This window comes from Abrus precatorius, unplaced genomic scaffold (genome assembly GCF_003935025.1).
Source record: "Abrus precatorius isolate BTA unplaced genomic scaffold, Abrus_2018 Scaffold7, whole genome shotgun sequence".
Classification (NCBI taxonomy): domain Eukaryota; kingdom Viridiplantae; phylum Streptophyta; class Magnoliopsida; order Fabales; family Fabaceae; genus Abrus; species Abrus precatorius.
The window spans coordinates 25110420-25128477 of NW_020874417.1; the positions used below are offsets into that span (position 1 = coordinate 25110420).

Sequence of the window (18058 nt, forward strand, 5' to 3'; positions counted from 1 at the left end):
TCTAATTTTTAAAAATTTTAAAAATAAAAAAATTAAGATTCAAGCGCGTAATGTTTGTATTTGGTTTGCAGGAACCTAATTCATGAAATTTGCATGTTTGAATCTTAATTCTTTTATTTTTTTAAAAATAAAATATTGATGTGGATTCGTGATATGAAAATTTAAGAGTGAAATAAAGGAAAGAGATTGGGAGTGACATGGTAAACTATGAGCTAAGTCAGGTACAAAATTAAAAAAAAATAGTTTCACATTAAAATAAAAAAATTTAATAGATAATAATTTGAAATAAACCCTATTTAAAAATAGTTAAAATATATTTAAGTCTATAAAACCTTATTTGCTTTAGAACGAAAAGTTATTTTTAACACTTTTTTTAATTAAAACTATTTAAATATAAATGTATGTTTGAGATTAATTTAAAAATACATTTTAATTTATTACATTTATTATATATATAATTAAGAACTAATTTTTATTAATAAGACATTTTATACTTATTTATTCGTAAAATAATTATCATCGTTAATTTTGTATTAATAGAAAATAAATTTTGTAATTTATTTTGAAAAATATAAATATTTTTTTTATGTATAAAATATTATAGGAATCACAATCATTAATTTAAAGAAGATATAGTAATTTTTAAAAAATTAAATATTTTTTATCTTTAATATATTAGAGAAATTATATCTGTCATTTTAAGAAAATATAACTAAGAATTATATAAAATTTATAAAAATAAAAAATATATAATACAATTCATTAATTTTTTTAATTTTATTTTTATTTATTTTTGTTTAAAATTCAATTCCCAGACGTACTCTCGTTGTTACATACAGGTTGCTTGGGTCTTTTGAAGTTATGAATACTTATGTTTTACTTTTAATTATATTTTTTAATATTAATTTTTTAATTTGTGCAGCATTGTACATGATAAAAAGTTTATGTATTAAATTTTTATTAAAAGTTAATAGGATGTATGATAAAAAAAAATATTTTTATTAAAACTAAAGTAATGTTATAAAATATAGTATAACATTAATAATAAACATTATAATTTTTAATAAAAAATTTATTATCATTATTAATTGCAGGATAAAAAACCATTATTTAATTACATCTATTGAATGTTCATGCAACAACAGAAATTCATAACCATTTCATTGTTTTCGATAAAAACTCACCAATGACTCGTCATCTCGTCTGCAAAATATTTATAATCTAGGCATGTTGAAAGTTGCAGGTCAATCTATGGAGAAGCCAATAGCTGTAAAATTCCACCCAATAAAAGTGCAACACGTCACCCGATACATGACAGATGCGTGTAACCCACCTTACTGTATAGCTCTATCCCGTAACAAACCCGACCCAAAAGATTCGGCAACTCTTCGGCTACCCTGCATATATTGGCGCAGTCATGCGCACATTGTCCCTAATTTTACGATAGAATTTCTTGACAGCCAAACACATTCTCATCTTAGCCTCTCAGGGTTTAGGAGTTTCGTCTCTGCATCTTTTCCCCTGCCATGTTTGCATGATCAAATGCGTTTTATTTTTTCCGTAAAGTTTCGTGTTGTTCAAGAGAAGGATAACTTGCTTGAAGGTTCTAGAGAGATTAATGTAAGGTTTCTATTTCCTTCCTTACATTCTCCTGTGTTAACTGCCTCCATTTTCTCCTGGGTATGCAGAATCTCTTTCATTTTTGTTTATTGTAGTTTCTTTTATAGTTCTTTAAGCTTTTTGACTGTTTGGGAGATAAACTACACATGGAGAGTTTTTGGAGAGAATGTGACAAATTAACATTTTTGAACTGAGAGATGTATAATATTTCTAAACTAGTAATATAAACTGATGGGATAAGAGGAATTATATTGTATGCACATTTATTATTTTATTTTTAGGTTTGAAATTATTTACAGAAATTTGGTGAGATAAATAGATGAAATTATGTTTCAGTAAGCTAAAGTAATTATAAGTTATTAGATTATATGTATTTAAACAATAAAAAAGTATTTCTAATATATTTTAAAATTTTAAGTATATAATACAATACTAATGTTACTTTGATAATTCTACAGTAAACTTAAGAGAGTATTTTATACTTTCTTTAGATTGATAGTAATGATTTTTCTAATATTTTAAAAATAAAAAAGTATTAATATCATTTTTGTTTAAAACATTAATTTAATTATCTGTCAATATAAAATTAACTCTTAGAATTGTGTTTCACATGTGAGAGAAAATATTAAACCCTCTCAATTAATCAGATACATTAGATTTTACTTATAATGTTTACATCAAATAAAAAAAATGTAAACAAGTAAAATTTCATTTATTCTTTATAATGGAAAGTATTTAATATTCTTTCTTATACATAAAATAATTATCACTATTAATTTTATATTGATAGATAGTAAAGTTAATTTTTTAGTTAAAAATATATTAATATTCTCTAATCTTTAAAATATTAGAAGATATAATATCATTTCAAGTCTACGGATATCGTATCAAGCACATATTAAATAATATATCTTTAAAAAAGATTTAAATATTTATTTATATTTAAAATAAAGTAAATATAAGTTATTAGATTATATGTATTTAAACAGTAAAAAAGTATTTTAAAAATATTTTAAAATTTTAAGTGTACAATATAATATTGGTGATATCGTGATCTTAGAGAGTATTCTATATTTTTTTAAATTGATGGTTGTAATTCTTCTAATACTTTAAAAATAAAAAAGGTACAACATCTTTTTTACTTGAACTACTAATTTCATTATCTATCAATATAAAATTAATAATTAGAATTGTTTTACATGTGAGAGAAGATATCAAACTCTCTTAATTAGTTGGATATTGTAAATTCTACATGTAATATTTACATAAAATGAAAAAATTTTAAATAGATAAAATCTCCTTGTATCCTTTATAATGGAAAGGATTTTATACTCTTTCTTATACATAAAACAATCGTTACTATTATTTTATGTTACTGGATAGTGAGATTAGTTTTTTAATTAAAAAATATGTTAATATCCTCTAATCTTTAAGATATTAGAAGAATTACAATCTAAAATATATAATATTCTTTAAAATTTACAATATCGTATCAAATATCTATTGAATAATATATTTTTAAATAAAATTTAAACATTTATTTGTTATTTTTAACTTTTTATAATTATTATTTAATAATTATTTTTATATTTTACTTTGACTTAAATTATCTCATTATTAATTACTTTTATATTCTTCTGAAATTTTAAAAATCAAATGAAACTGAAAAGTATATTTATAAGATATAAGTATTAATTATTTTATTTTATTTTAAAAGTATAAAAATTCAGTTATTTTAATCTTCAACATTAATAAAATTAAAAATAAGTTAAAGGAAATGGCTTTTTGTTAATGAAGATTGATTCAAATGTTAATATTTTGATATATAAGGTATAGAGTATAAATTGTGTATTAAAAATTGTTAGAAGGCGTGAGATCTTCTTACACCTGTGTAAGTCTATACACTCACTCTTATACTAGTGTACTTACAATTTACCTTAAATCTAAGTATTTCATTTAACTTAAATCTATTGAATTATAATTTATTATTTCACTTACCGTTAGATTTAAATTAAATAAAAGACTCAAATTAAATATAAGAAATTTTAGATTTACAACGGTGTACTAATATAAGAATTCCTTTATTAAAAATGTTAATTTTATTATAATATAAATTATTTATTATTAGAGCAAAATTGGCGAAGAATAAAAAATAAAAGTAAATGACTTTTAGAGACTGACAATTTAGAAATATCATGATTGAAGTAATTGGTGATTGGCATCTTTGAGAAACATGAGTTATTCATTTATCCTGACTTTGAAGTATTAACGAAAAATGGTTCGTCCACCCTTTTCCCGTGAAGTTGCGTACAAATGATGGTTTGAATCAAATTCATTTCTTCATTTTTGTAACCGTTAGAGGCAGTTTCAAATAAAGCACTTTACGGTTATAATAACAGCATACAGTGCTCGGCTGTTACTGTTTAAAAGCCGGAAGAATTTACAGTTACAGATGAGGTGAACCTCCTCGTTGGGGAGGGAGAGAGAGGAGAGAGTGTGGTAAAAATACTATGGGTAGGATGATGATGTTTGGTTCCACAGCAAACATAAAAAAAAAACCACAAAATATTGCATTTTTTGTGGACTTGCTTGTGCTTAAGTTGTGGTGAAATGATGCATTTTGCGGACATCTATATACAGAAACATAAAAAATAAAAATAAAAAAATATTGTATTATGTTGCAGGCAGTGATAATTTTAGTTGTTTAAATAATATTGAATTTGGATTTCGTGTGGGTTCATTGGAACTTTTGGCATGCCCATGCTTTGGAAAGTGGTGGCCTCTCCTTCTCCCAAACTGTTACTTAAAACAAAAAGAAAGGATGTATTTTCTTTTAAATTTTCATATTAATTGTTATGCCTGCGTTATATGTAAGGAAATTTGCTAAATTTGTCAATTCACTGTAATAAAACCTTATATTTGCATTTTGTTTGATATCATATATATACAATTTTGAAGGTGTCAATTGACATCTTGCATTAGGCACTAATTCTTGTCCATTAGATCGATGTTTTCCCTTGTTTTTATTTTTGTACAAAGTCCCCTTCAACGGTAATGATAATATTATATTTGTTTCTCAATGCGTTGAACCTCTCGAATGTGTTTCACTTGATCCCATTTTTATATGCAGGAAACAAGGTTAATTTCTGGGGCATATAAAGTTAAAGTTTATTGTGAGTTTTATTAAAAGGCCATTTCGAGGAGCACCAAAGTCTTGGCATACTAGTGACTTCTGCGTTAGTGTTCAATATATTGCATGTCAATTACTTTTGGAACTATCATGACTCCTCATCCAAGAGTTATTAAGGCTTATAATGCTATGAGGCCCTTAGGAGTTTCTGATGAAGAGGTGAAACCAGTGTTGAAAAAATTGTTAAAATTGTACGACAAAAAGTGGGAACTTATTGAAGAAGACAATTATCGGACGCTTATAGACGCATACTTTGAGTTAAAAGAAGATAAGGTTTCTCTCAACATCTTTTGCTTATTTATATATTTAAACATTGATTTGATCAATTGTCCTTTTAATTGTAAATTTTTCAATACTTGTTGACCTGCTTCTTCTTTTGTCCTTATCTCCATAGGGTAGATGATAATTTACAAATGAAGTGAGTGTCATTATGTTATTTAGTATTTGTGATAGCTTCATTTCAATCTTAGTTGATCTTCTTTCCCTTTGATTTTTTGTTTTTACTTTTGTATATTTTGTTGAAAACTTGTAAATTTTTTCTAACAGAAAGCCGAAGGTAAGAGAAAAGCTCCAATCAGTTATCATAATGGGGAAAGACCGAAACAAAAACTGCACTTGCTAGACGCAGATGACCAGGTTTCATCAACTGACAATTCAAGACAAGTATTGTCTATAGAAGACACTGAAATACCTCCCCAGACTTTTAAACAGGAAAACATTAAACCATCTCAAACTTCCACAAGAGATATGAAGCCCACCACCAGTTCAAAAGTATTGCAGACAACTTTGAGTGATGAAGAAAGGTTCTCAAGTTTACCTTCCATGGCTGCTAGAGATAGAAAATATTATCCTGAGAAAGCATCATCTGCAGGGCATTGTGAAGATCCAATTAATGAAGCTGGCAATTCTCATGTCAAGAGGAAAAATATATCAAATGTTCTGTATCAGAAGGAGCTTATGACACCAAGAACTGAGAAACCCAAATTACATCTTGGACCTAGTTCCATAAGTTACAATGGTAAATTATGACAGTCTTTCCAATCATACATCTTTCACATTTTTGTTTTATTTTGAGTTTGTTTTTACATCAATAAAGATCCAACTTTCTTTCAATTTGAGTCCAGAAAGGTCTCCCTTCTATCTTCTTTCTCTTCTTTATAAAAGCTGAGGGGAGATCTTGAAAGCTATTGATTTGTAATAATAATCTTCCTATATTTTTGCAGAAATTAAAAAAAAGTCGGAAAAAGGAGCTATTATAGATGTCTTGTACACCATAACGGGCTTATATTCTACCTATTTACAATTGCCTCTTTATTCTCCATATATTTGCTACACTGCATTAGAAAAGTATATGTTGTTGTACACACGAACTTTGGTTCATAAGTTTTTTGATATAATTGATGTTTAGTGAATTTGTTGCTCAAATTCTGTAGGCTCATCCAATGCTTTAAAAGGAAATCTTCGTGCCAAATCTATGTCAGCTCTGTATCAGAATATGCACAAGATAGATGATAGCCCAGCATGCAATAATAACACCAGGACTTATAAGGGTAATATTGATATTGCTTCTACATCTTTAGGAGAAGTTAAAATTTCTTTAAACCGTGATGCAGCCTTGGGACAACCAAACTTCCGTATTCCTGATTTGGATGCTGTTATGAAGTCCCTAGAGGAGAAATACCTGAGCTCTTACAAGACTGTTGAGCCCAAATCATCTATGGTGAAGCTATTAGACGATTTGTGTGAAATTTATTTGAAGATGGGCTTGAATTTAAATCCTCAGTATGGCAATTCACATAACGCGACATGTCTGCCACAGCAAGCTGTTGCTAACGACGAAAAGAATTCCTTTCATTTTCTCACTGACATATCCAAAGGTTCAGAGAATGTTAAAATATCATTATTAGACGAAACTGGAAGTGAGGACTTACCAAAGTTCAATTACATACCATATAATATAATATATCAAAGTGCTAATGTAAATATTTCATTTGCTCGTGTTGCGGATGATGGTTGCTGTGCTGATTGTTCCGGCGACTGTCTTTCCTTATCATTTCCTTGTGCATGTTCTCAAGAGACAGGTGGAGAGTTTGCTTACACTACAGAAGGTTTGTTGAAAGAAGAGTTTTTAGCAGTTTGCATGTCTATGAAAATGGAACCTCAAGAAGATCATTTTGTGTATTGTCAAGAATGTCCACTAGAGAGGTCTAGGAATGACACCATGCCCGAACCATGCAAGGGGCATTTGGTTAGGAAATTTATCAAGGAATGCTGGAGAAAATGTGGATGTGACATGCAGTGTGGAAATCGGGTAGTGCAACGAGGTTTAAGATGTAAATTGCAGGTAAAATATTCTCTGAATAATCTTGCAATTTATCTGACGACAACTTTATTTCCTTTTATTAATTTTATTTTATTATGGCTACTAGATGAAGTTATGGTAAGTGTGAATTGCAATATGTTTACCGAAGTCGTTGTCTTTGGTGTTTGTGACTTTGACTCTCTTTCTTACTTTGATACCTTTATAGCGTATTGAAGATATCTTAATATGACGTGCTGCAGATGTGATCTTTTACTATTTAAAGGTCAAACTAATCAGAGTAAAAATTAAGTTTTTGGATTTAATCATCCTGTATCAACGTCCAATTTATTTTCTGGATACATTACTTAGTTTCTGTTAGTGCACCAACAGTCAATTCACTAACAACCCTCAGCAAGTGCCCGCATGGTTGTTTACATATTTTTTTTATCCGTACAAGCCGTTATTGTTGCTACATTTAGTGTATTTGATATACGACGGTTCTTGTTATCTTTTATTCTTCAGGTGTTTTTGACTCGAGAAGGAAAAGGATGGGGCCTCAGAACCCTAGAAGATTTGCCCAAGGGTAGCTTTGTATGTGAATATGCTGGGGAAATTTTAACCAATACAGAATTATATGACAGAACAATGCAGAACAGCGGCAATGACAGACACACATATCCTGTAACCCTTGATGCAGACTGGGGATCGGAAGGGGTGTTGAAGGATGAGGAGGCGCTGTGCTTAGATGCAACATATAATGGAAATGTTGCAAGGTTTATCAATCATAGGTGCTTTTCTATATTCAACAACCGTATTTACTATTCAGGATGCAATCGAGTCAGTGAATTTCCTGAAATTGTCTAGCTCAATCACTTCCAGCCAAAGTTAGGCCAGTAAGATTATCATGATGCTGAAAATGGGCTAGCCTTGATTTACGACCTGAAATAGTATGTTGATAGAAATAATTTACAACAGAAGTTTATGGCATCGTTAATCATTTGATACGTGTGGCTGAAATTGGGCTAGCCTGATCACTTCTGGAATTTTTGTTATCCAAAAACAAAAGAGGAAAAAGAAAAGAAAAAAAAAACTCTGCTTTATGACCAAACTGCTGCAATTTATTTTCTATCACTTTTTAGTTTGGGAGTGTCAGTAACTATTTCTACTTTCTTTCTGTTTCTTTTGAATAATGGAGCTAGAAGTCAGAAAATTTTCTCCTCATTTCAAGCTCAATAGATATAACATAATTGAAAAGGATTGGACAACTGTGGATTTGCTTTTAGCCATCGTAGAACTCCTCATTTCTCCTTTTATTTTGTTTTCGCACCTGAGTCCATGACTTTCTTTTCTCCTTCTCTTTCATTTATCATTACAGATGCTCTTTTCTTTATTCTCTTTCCATCTTTTCATCTATTGATTTCTAGTATGATCTCTGCGTTCTTTTTTTTTTTCAGATGCTCTGATGCAAATCTCATAGACATCCCTGTTGAAGTGGAGACTCCTGATCGTCACTATTATCATGTTAGATTTTGTTTCATTTTATATTCATATATTTCCATTTTGACTGGTTAGTTTACTTAATGATGGAAAATTATGAGAATTAACTTTTGGTCATATATTTATAGTTTGTTTCGATCCTTCTCTGCAGCTTGCCCTCTTTACAAACAGAAATGTAAATGCATACGAGGAGTTGACATGGGTAAGCGGGTTGGACCAATGCAGGATCTTTTTTCTTATATATTTTATTTGCAAACATTACATCTAAATTATTATTTTTAATTCGTGAAAAGTAAAGCATGCTTTTGATTGTGCATTTGTGTTAAAAAATATCATTTTCTATTATGAGTCCTTAGCTTTCAGCCAAAAAAGGTCCATGGACGTGTTTGGTACATGGTTATCATCAAGAAAAAACGGAAACATGGTTGATATGGAAAGTCAAAAAAACTGCTGCTGATAATTTATGAATATCGGTGAAGCCTTGAAGTTTTCAAATTCTCGCTTCAGTACCTGGGATGTATATGCAAGCAAAGCCTGCTATTTTGAGGGAATAATATCCTGCAGGCGTTCTAAATACTAGTGTTGTAATCCTATAATTGATGCACAGCACACCTAATTTGCACTTGGCTCTCATCAAAAGTTTATCTTGAGTCATTTGAGTTTCCTGAAGGCAGGTGAATTTTCTTGCAGGATTATGGTATTGACTTTGATGATCATGACCATCCTATTAAAGCATTTCGATGTTGCTGTGGAAGTACCTTCTGCCGTGATAAGAAACAAAAAGGTCAGTCAGATAATTTGATTTTATTTGTGCTATCTCATATCAGAATTTAACATTCTTTCTTTTATGTGCTTCTATAATACATTTCTCGTTGTTTTTTTGTTTCCCAATGTCCGTTGTATGTATGGTTTTAAAATTGCAAGAATGGTAGATCAAAATTTCCCACGATCCCTTTTAATTGTTTGATTTAGAAGTATATCCAATTTCATATGTCAATTGTTTCATTCCTAATCAAACTTGCATGATAAATGAGAACTTGTATGTGATTGGAATATAGGGGCGATCACCGGGAAAGATTTTTCCTTTTATTATAAAAATATTTTTTCTCTTCAATTTTCTTAGGTTATGAATATTATTTTTTTTTTAAATATTAATAACACACTCTTTATTATTAAATAAAATTAATTAAAAACTAAAAAATACGAGAAATAAATATTAATTTAAAAGTTAAGACTTGTATAAATTTTATAAATTTAAATAAATTTTAGTCAATAATAAAAAGTTTGCTACAAAGTAAAGTTTTAACGTCCTTTCTTTAAAGTTTTTTTTAGATTTTTTAATATATTTTATATAATTTCTCAAAATTTTATTGAGTTATTTTAACTTTTTTTTACATGTAGCCTTCTTAATCCTCTTATTTTCTAGATTTTTTTTAATAATTTATTTTTTTAAATTATTTTATTGTATTTTGTATCTCTTTAGTTAAGATGAAAAATAATAGGATATATAAATTGAATAAAAGCATGAAGTGATAAAATGATAAATATTAAAATAATAAATTAAATATATTTTATTATTATATTAGCCTATTTTTAACTCAAACTCTCCTCTACAAGTAGGAATAGAAATAGGTAAAATCTTACAACAAAAATTTATAACCTAACTTTTTTTAGAACTTAAGTTAGCTTGACCTATTTAAATAATATGCTTAATTTTAATTTTTTAAAAGATTTAATTAATTAAATAGATCAAAACTTAAAAAAAGTTTATTAGGTCTAATAAAATAGCATATATAAGACTCATAAAATTTATAGTAATATATTAAATAATTGTACATAAAATTATAATATAATATTATATCAAATAAATTAAATTTTAAAATGAATAAAATATTGAATTAAAATTTTTAATCATTTTTATTGGAGTTGAAGAGTATCACCTATGTATCCTTTGAAAGAAAAGAGAGTGATATAGTTTAAATATGATAAATAGAAATATGTAATTTTATTACAAATATTTAAGATGTTAAACTTTTTTAATGACTTATTTAGATATAAGTCTTGGTCTTTAAAGAGATATACTTGTTTATATAATTTTTTGATATTTTATTTATAAAAAGACTTAATAATTTATTAAAAAATTTGATACATAGGTCATTACAAAATTTAACAAAATAAATCAGACTTTTAAAAAGGTCAAATTAGAAATAAAATTATGTTAAGATAAAGTTATAGAATAAACTTATCATGTTTAATTATATAACTAAATAAAAAAAATAAGTTAAAGCAAAAAAAGAAAAGATATCCTTTTTAATATTTTCATTGTGTCCTCATTTCTTCTAGCTAGCATGTAGAAATATAAATGCTCTAAACTCTAGAAAACTGGTAAAGAAAACACGTAGCTTCTACAAAACATAAATCGGTGGCTATGTCCTAAAGATACAAGGCTTCATCAAAAGGTTTTAATTTGAAAAAGTAGTTATACTATGTGACCAATTCCAACATAAACAAAATGAGAAATGCAATGGTAAGTTTAATAATGAAACAAAAGGGACCGGTATGAACTTTTTCATATGCTATGAGCTTTTCATGTGCTTATTGTCGTTTAATCATGAATATATAGGTGGCGTTTGCTTCAATTGTTTGACATGCATGCCCGTACATTTACCCTGTTCTTTGCTTTTTCCACATTGACATGCTATTAAAAGACTTTAGTGTTCTAAATTATTAATTAATAATAATTCATAGTGTTAATGTACCTTATTTTACCCAAAGAAAATGCATTAAGTACTTATCGGTTTATGATTTTCTTTAGCTTTCTCCACATTTTATTTTCATAATGTCTTCATAGTTCCACTTCTAAATGTTTGATGTAGTGAGGCCTCATGTTAAGCATTTTGTTCAAATTATTAAAAGCAAAATAAGTTACACGATAGCGCTGAAAGTTTTTCTTATTGATGTATTGTGTGAAGCAGTTTCCGATCTCTTCGGCTTTATATTTACATATTTATTTACCAGCAATAGAAGATTATGCTGCTTACTACTCCTATCTACTAATTTATTTGGCAGGCACTAGATCATTGAAAACAAAAAAATCAGGGACACATGCACACAAACGGAGTAGTTGAAATTTTTAGTGTTCGTTGTCTTTTTTCAGACAGCACGTATTTGCTGAAAATTGGCAATAAATGTTTTCAAACTGTTTATTATGCTTGGTGATGCAGTGAATGGCAGTTATATATACAGATGATTCTTTGTGACATTTATGAATGAGCTTTTTTTCGTGATTCCAATTATTTTCTAACATAATCTTTTTTTTAAAGCAAACTATTGAGCCCGCAAATAATTTCAGAACGTGAAATCATTTTTTAAGGTGAGATGGGGGAAAAGCTGTTATAATTGTTATTATGGCAAGGGTTAAGATACTTTAAGAATAACTACTGATAAAGTTTTTTTTACTTAATAATTTTATAAAATATAAATTTAACAAATTGTTAAATTATAAAATATTAACCACTGATCATACATATTAAATTTTAGATAAATTAAATATTTATAATTGTATGATTTTATAGTTAATATTTATATTTAAAAATTATTATATTCCTCAATGAAGCAGCGAATTATGCCATGTCATATCAACATAATGTATATTAACTATAAATATTTTTAAATATATAATTTTTAATTAATATTTATATATTTTTTAAAATTATGTTACACTTTAAAGTAAACCTACTTAATAAAAGTTATTTAAATTTTGAGTTATATAAATTTCTATAAATTTAATGTATTTTTGTAAACTTTTCAATTAAATGATTATATTAACATTTGAAAAAATCGTAAAGAAAAATAATTTTAACATTTTTTCATTAAACAATTAATCATTACTACATCTATTAATTTATCATTATGTATAAAATAATTACAAAGCCCTAGCAAACTATATTGGCCAACAAGCTCCGGCCACATCCTGCTGCGGAATCGAGATGAAGGAGAACATGTCCTCAAAATAAAGCGATCACAAGAGTTGTCGTGGTAAATATTCTGGACACCTATTATATTTTTATACTTTTTTTTTCTCTTTTTTCATATCATATCATTTATTATATTTTTTTTTTCTTTTTTATCACTTGCCTTCGATCGCCCATTTCACTCTAATTTAGAACCTGCAGTTTGTTTTAGCTTTGAATAAAAAAAGGAGGATATTTTAAAAGATTTTTATTAAAATTAAACGTTAATTACATTTAGTTATAATTATAAAAACTACTATTCAATATATAGGTTACCTAAAAAAGTTAAAATAAGATTTTTTTTATGTTCTGATTTTTTTCATAATCCTAACCAAACTATCATAGATTTTTAAAAGTAAATACTTTTTGAAAAACAATTTTTTTTCATGAAAATAATCTTAAACAAAAGGCTCTTAATGGATGATAAGGAATTATTTTCCTTTGTCAGATTATCAATTGCCGGGTTGCCTACCCTAATGTGTACGAAAACAAGACATCACAAATATCAAATATTGTCAACAGCATCCCTTACCAGCAAGAAGTGAGAGGACACTATTTTGACACGGCTAACACCAATCGTAAAATCAAATATCTCAACACCCTATACGCTGTGCCCATGTTAACTTGCAAGATAGAGGCCATGCAAACCTTAGCTGCATGGTGTTGGTGGTTGCTTGGATAAAACATCAACATTTGCTGATTCCTTTTTTCTTCATTGGCTAAAAGGCTGAGTAGCTTAATTGCTAGTGAGGTCTTTATTAATTGGATGAAAATGGAGACAAAATCTGGAAATTCAAATCAATGAAAGCGGCAACAAAGGGGGATCCATGATCGAAGCACACCATGTGACCCAAAAACTATAACCTTTCTTGGACTTCTTTTTGGTAGTAAAGTTCTTGTTATGTTATCTCATTTTCCATTAGTCCCTTTATATCTACTGATAATAAATTTTATTGCATTCATCTTCTTAGTTAAACTTGAGAGAAACTTTAGATCAATATTTTTTATATTTGTATTAATTATTAATAATTTTTCAACATTGCAACCGATTTTAATTGTATAAATTTATTTTAATTTAACCCTTAAATAATGAGTGTTACTATTTTTAAAGGAAGAAAAATTTATTTCTTAAAATATTAAATGATATTTTAGAAAAAAATATTTTAAAAATTATTTTGACTTAACGAATCTAGTTTTTCTCTCTTATATATTATATATCTCGTGTATAATTATAACTCAAGGTCATATAGTTCTAACTAAAAAATTTTAAGTTGATTAATTAAAATTAAATTTAATAAAAGAAAGTTTATTTTAAAATTAAAATTATTTTCATAAAATTATAATATTTAAGATATTATATAACGCAGTTATACATACATCTTACGATAAAAACATATAGAAGGTGAAAGAGATTATTCAACTATATTGCAAATAGTTAAAACATATATTGAGATTAAAGTGTATAAAGATATAGACGCTACACAATAATATTATAAATCGTTATATTAATATGATTAAAATGTTCTAAATGATGAACTTTAATTAATTAAATAAAAAAATATATAATTGATTAATTTTAAAAATCAAAATTTTTAAAATATATTAATAGTATATAAAATCTAAAGTAACGTTAATACACATAAATTTTAACAATTTTATAACGCATAAAGGTATAATCACTACACAATAGCATTATAAATTATTGTAATAATTCTATGCATTTATTTATTATATTTTATTATAAAATTTACAATAAAATTAATTTATTAATCATGAAATAATAGAACAATAAAATAAGTCTACATTAATTTAATAAAAAAATAAGGAAGACATTAATATTAATAAAAAATAATAATAAAAAAATAAATATTATGATACAGATAATATTTTTTATTTTCCTTTATTCACTTTATCACTATCATTAACACAAATTTATTTATTTATTTATTATTATCTAAAAAAATAAAAACTGATATATTTTTTATAATAATAATAACATTAGGGAGTCTATTTGCCTTTATTTTAAACTATTATCACTATTATAATTTACTAGTAAAAGTAAAATAAATAATAAAATAAACTTAAAGAAAATATTGAAACATAAAAAATATTCTATTTATTTATTTATAAATATTACTGAAATAAAAAAATAATTTAATATATTTTTAATATATATATATAAAGGAAGGTACCAACAACTTCAAATCTTAAGTCGTTGGACAAACCCAAAAATCTTACCAAAATGCCATGTTCCATGACATTTGCAATTGAAAAGATAAATGTGAGATGACCAAAGCAATAGATGTAGGGACAGACATGTAGCTCAGTTCTAGAGTGATCAACAATCGATTATGGGTGGATTCAGGCCTAAAATTAAGTAATTACTACTAATTGAATCAAATAAAAAGAAGTCTAATTTTGTCTTAATTTTTTTTTAAAAAGTTCAGATTTGGACCTATCAAATAACTCAATAAATTAGTCAAGTCTAATTAAAAAATTCAATAAAAATTATTGTTGTCAAAAAACTGTTTCTTTCACTTAAGCCTTATACTGAATTTTATTAAAGATTTAGGAATAAAAATTTATTTTATTAAAAAAATATTTATAATAGTAATTAATATTGGGTTAGTTTTAAATTATTATTATATATGGTTTTTTTATTTAACTAAAAAAATAAAACTAGGAATAAAATTTATAGTAAAAAAAATTGGATGCATGCCAAAATCTAAATTAAAATTAAAAAAATGGTCTAAAATTGATAATAATAAACTATAGCAAGTTGCTAAAAAAATTTAATTAATGAAATATAAAACATTAGTTTTACTTACCCACTATATATAATTAAATTATCCAATAAGAACATTTACAAAAAATTTTAGTAGAACTCACTTACATATGCCAAAAAACTCTAATTTAAAATACCCTTATTAATGAAAGATAGACTAATAACCATATCCACTATATTAACCAAATTATCTAAAAATCACATCCACAAATTATATTTTGGTGGTATCCACACATGCAACCTATTTTTTTTTTATCATAACAAAATATAAATAGTTTTAATATAACCAAATCATAGCAATATTTGATAGAAATTATAAATAAAAATAAAATAAAATCAAAGTGAGTAGATTACCAAAAATTCAAATGACTAGTGTGCATACTGTAATGTTGGTGCACTACTAGTAGAATTTCTAATTTGTAACATATCAGAATCATGATACATAATCTAAATTAGAATTCATAATTGATACTGTTAACTTTAAATAAAAGAAAAATAAATAAAGTAGAAGATCACATGTAATTTATATTTAGCACTAGACACATTGTTTAGCAGACACTATCAACTCAATTTACAAATTCTAAAACATAAAAAATAAAAACTAATTAAAAAATAAAATGGTAGCAAAGGTAAATTGTTTATGTAAATAACTAGTTACCTGCACAAAATGTTCTTAGCCTACAAGAAAGGTAGCAGTACATAGTCAGCAAACATTATTAATTAAATTTACAATTTCTAAAACATAAAAAATGAAAACTAATTAAAGAACAAAATGGTAGCAAAGGTAATTTATTTATATAAACAAATCATTACCTATACAAAATATTCTTAGCCTGTAAGAAAGCATAGCAGCAATCTATCTATTTATATTATATGTGTTAATTCTAAAAGCATGAAATGATATAATATTACATGAAACTATTTTAATTTAATCTTTTCCACTTTTGTCCATTATATCACAAACTACCAAACACAAAAAACATCTCAATAGAGGAGAAGACAACACAAATCAAAACAGATGAAGAAATCCTATCTCAAAATTTTCTCCATAAGTCAAAACAATACTATAGGAAATTATGTGAATATATAAATATTAAAAATAGCAATTGAAGCAAAAGAGAAATAAAAAATTGGAAAGAAAACACATTTCCCAGTCATAACAAATTTGTAGTCAATATCAATTACAATAATAAATCAAATTTAATATGATTTAAGGCAAAGTAATATAGCACGATAGTGTATGCAACTAGTTCAAGTTTATTTTGAGTTGTGAAGTTGTTCATAATGTAAGCGCATGTAGCAAAGGTTCATCATAGTGTAGCCTTTTAAACTTTCTTTGCATGTATTTTTAGCACTAAATATTTCAGTTAAATCAGAAGTACTTAGATTTTAATTACTAAACGTTTCTGAAATATCAAAGTCTAATTGGTCAATTTACCTTTGCAAGGAAAAGCAACAACAAGAACACAAGTAGAAAGAAAGAAAAACTTAAAATGGAGAAGAAGTGCATAATCATATTCATACTGATTGAGGAGAAATAAAACGACAATAGAATAAGAAATAACACTATAACAAAACAATGTAGACGCACACGAAAAAAAAGGAGTAAACCCCTCACCCACAACAACATAAACTTAGTAGTTCATTAAACCAAACAACAAAAACATAGAACAATATTAACAAAAACTAAAGAATAAAAATCCTAACCATAACCCCAAAGGAATAAAAAGTAAAAAGAAACATGCTTACCTTAGTAAAGAGGAAAGTGGCGTTAAGAGTGAGAGTTGTAAGACGAAAGAGAGAAATTATGGTTACAAGAAAGAGAGACTTTCTCGGTAGAATTTCTCAAACCCTAGTAGAGCAAAAAGATAACAAAGTGATGGACAACGCATGAACTAAAGAAAAGAGGGAAAAGTTCACATTTGATATGTATCTCTCAATTAAAACCTAGTGACTCGAACTGGGCCTATGCCTAAATTTAACACACACACATTCGGTCGATGGCAGGTTCTGATTGTTCCACAATTTTAAATTTGTTACCAACCATCCTTAACCATTTCAACTTAGAAAATTCATTTTGCTTACCCAAAATCCATTCAAATCCGTTTTGCTTGGGTGGGTTCTTTGGTTTTGTGTGGATTGGGACAGTTTGGTCAGATCCTGCATAGCCCTAAGTGTGAGAGTTGTACTCAAGTTTTAGAGCTTTGCACCCATTCTCACTCTAAGTTAAATTTAACTTATCAAATTAATAAAATAAAAAAGGAAGAATAATAGAAAATGTGATTTAGCACTAATACTTCTATTCCTCATTTATCTTTACTATGTGAATAAGCTTCAAAATGTGGAATAAAAGAATTAGGGCTAACCTTGAGAATACAATAAGGAAGGATGATGAAATGATCCAAGCATAAATTAATGGTAGGTATGATATTTCTTTTTATTTGTGCTTTTTTTCTCTTCTTTTTTTTTCTTGTTCTTCCCTCTCATGCTCTACTCGTTTATGTGTTCTGCTTTTTCTTATTTGGATATTCAAAAGCCCCTTCCTCAAAATTTTATTTTCTCTGTAGATCTTTACCCTTAAAAATTTTATTCTTACTTTCTAAAATTTTTTACTCTCTCTTAAAAAACTTTTTGCTCATCTCTAAAAATTG

At 26.7% G+C, this 18058-nt stretch overlaps 1 protein-coding gene across 1 annotated transcript; it reads left to right on the plus strand.

The window, feature by feature from the left end:
- The first annotated feature begins 4258 nt into the window (after window positions 1–4258).
- LOC113873391 (probable inactive histone-lysine N-methyltransferase SUVR2) lies at window positions 4259–11898 on the plus strand. Its single transcript, XM_027511490.1, has 8 exons — window positions 4259–5083; window positions 5357–5828; window positions 6244–7154; window positions 7635–7900; window positions 8567–8633; window positions 8761–8811; window positions 9300–9393; window positions 11679–11898. The coding sequence occupies exons 1-8, from the start codon at window positions 4877–4879 to the stop codon at window positions 11735–11737; spliced, it is 2127 nt and encodes a 708-aa protein (XP_027367291.1). The 5' UTR covers window positions 4259–4876; the 3' UTR covers window positions 11738–11898.
- The last annotated feature ends 6160 nt before the right edge of the window (window positions 11899–18058 follow it).

What these genes read in the sequence shown, in the direction of transcription:
- LOC113873391 (XM_027511490.1), top strand. Translation starts at nt 4,877, where the DNA reads ATGTCAATTACTTTTGGAACTATCATGACTCCTCATCCAAGAGTTATT. An exon ending in TAGTTCCATAAGTTACAATG is followed by an intron (nt 5,829 to 6,243) that starts GTAAATTATGAC and finishes CAAATTCTGTAG; the next exon opens with GCTCATCCAATGCTTTAAAA. An exon ending in CTGATCGTCACTATTATCAT is followed by an intron (nt 8,634 to 8,760) that starts GTTAGATTTTGT and finishes CCTTCTCTGCAG; the next exon opens with CTTGCCCTCTTTACAAACAG.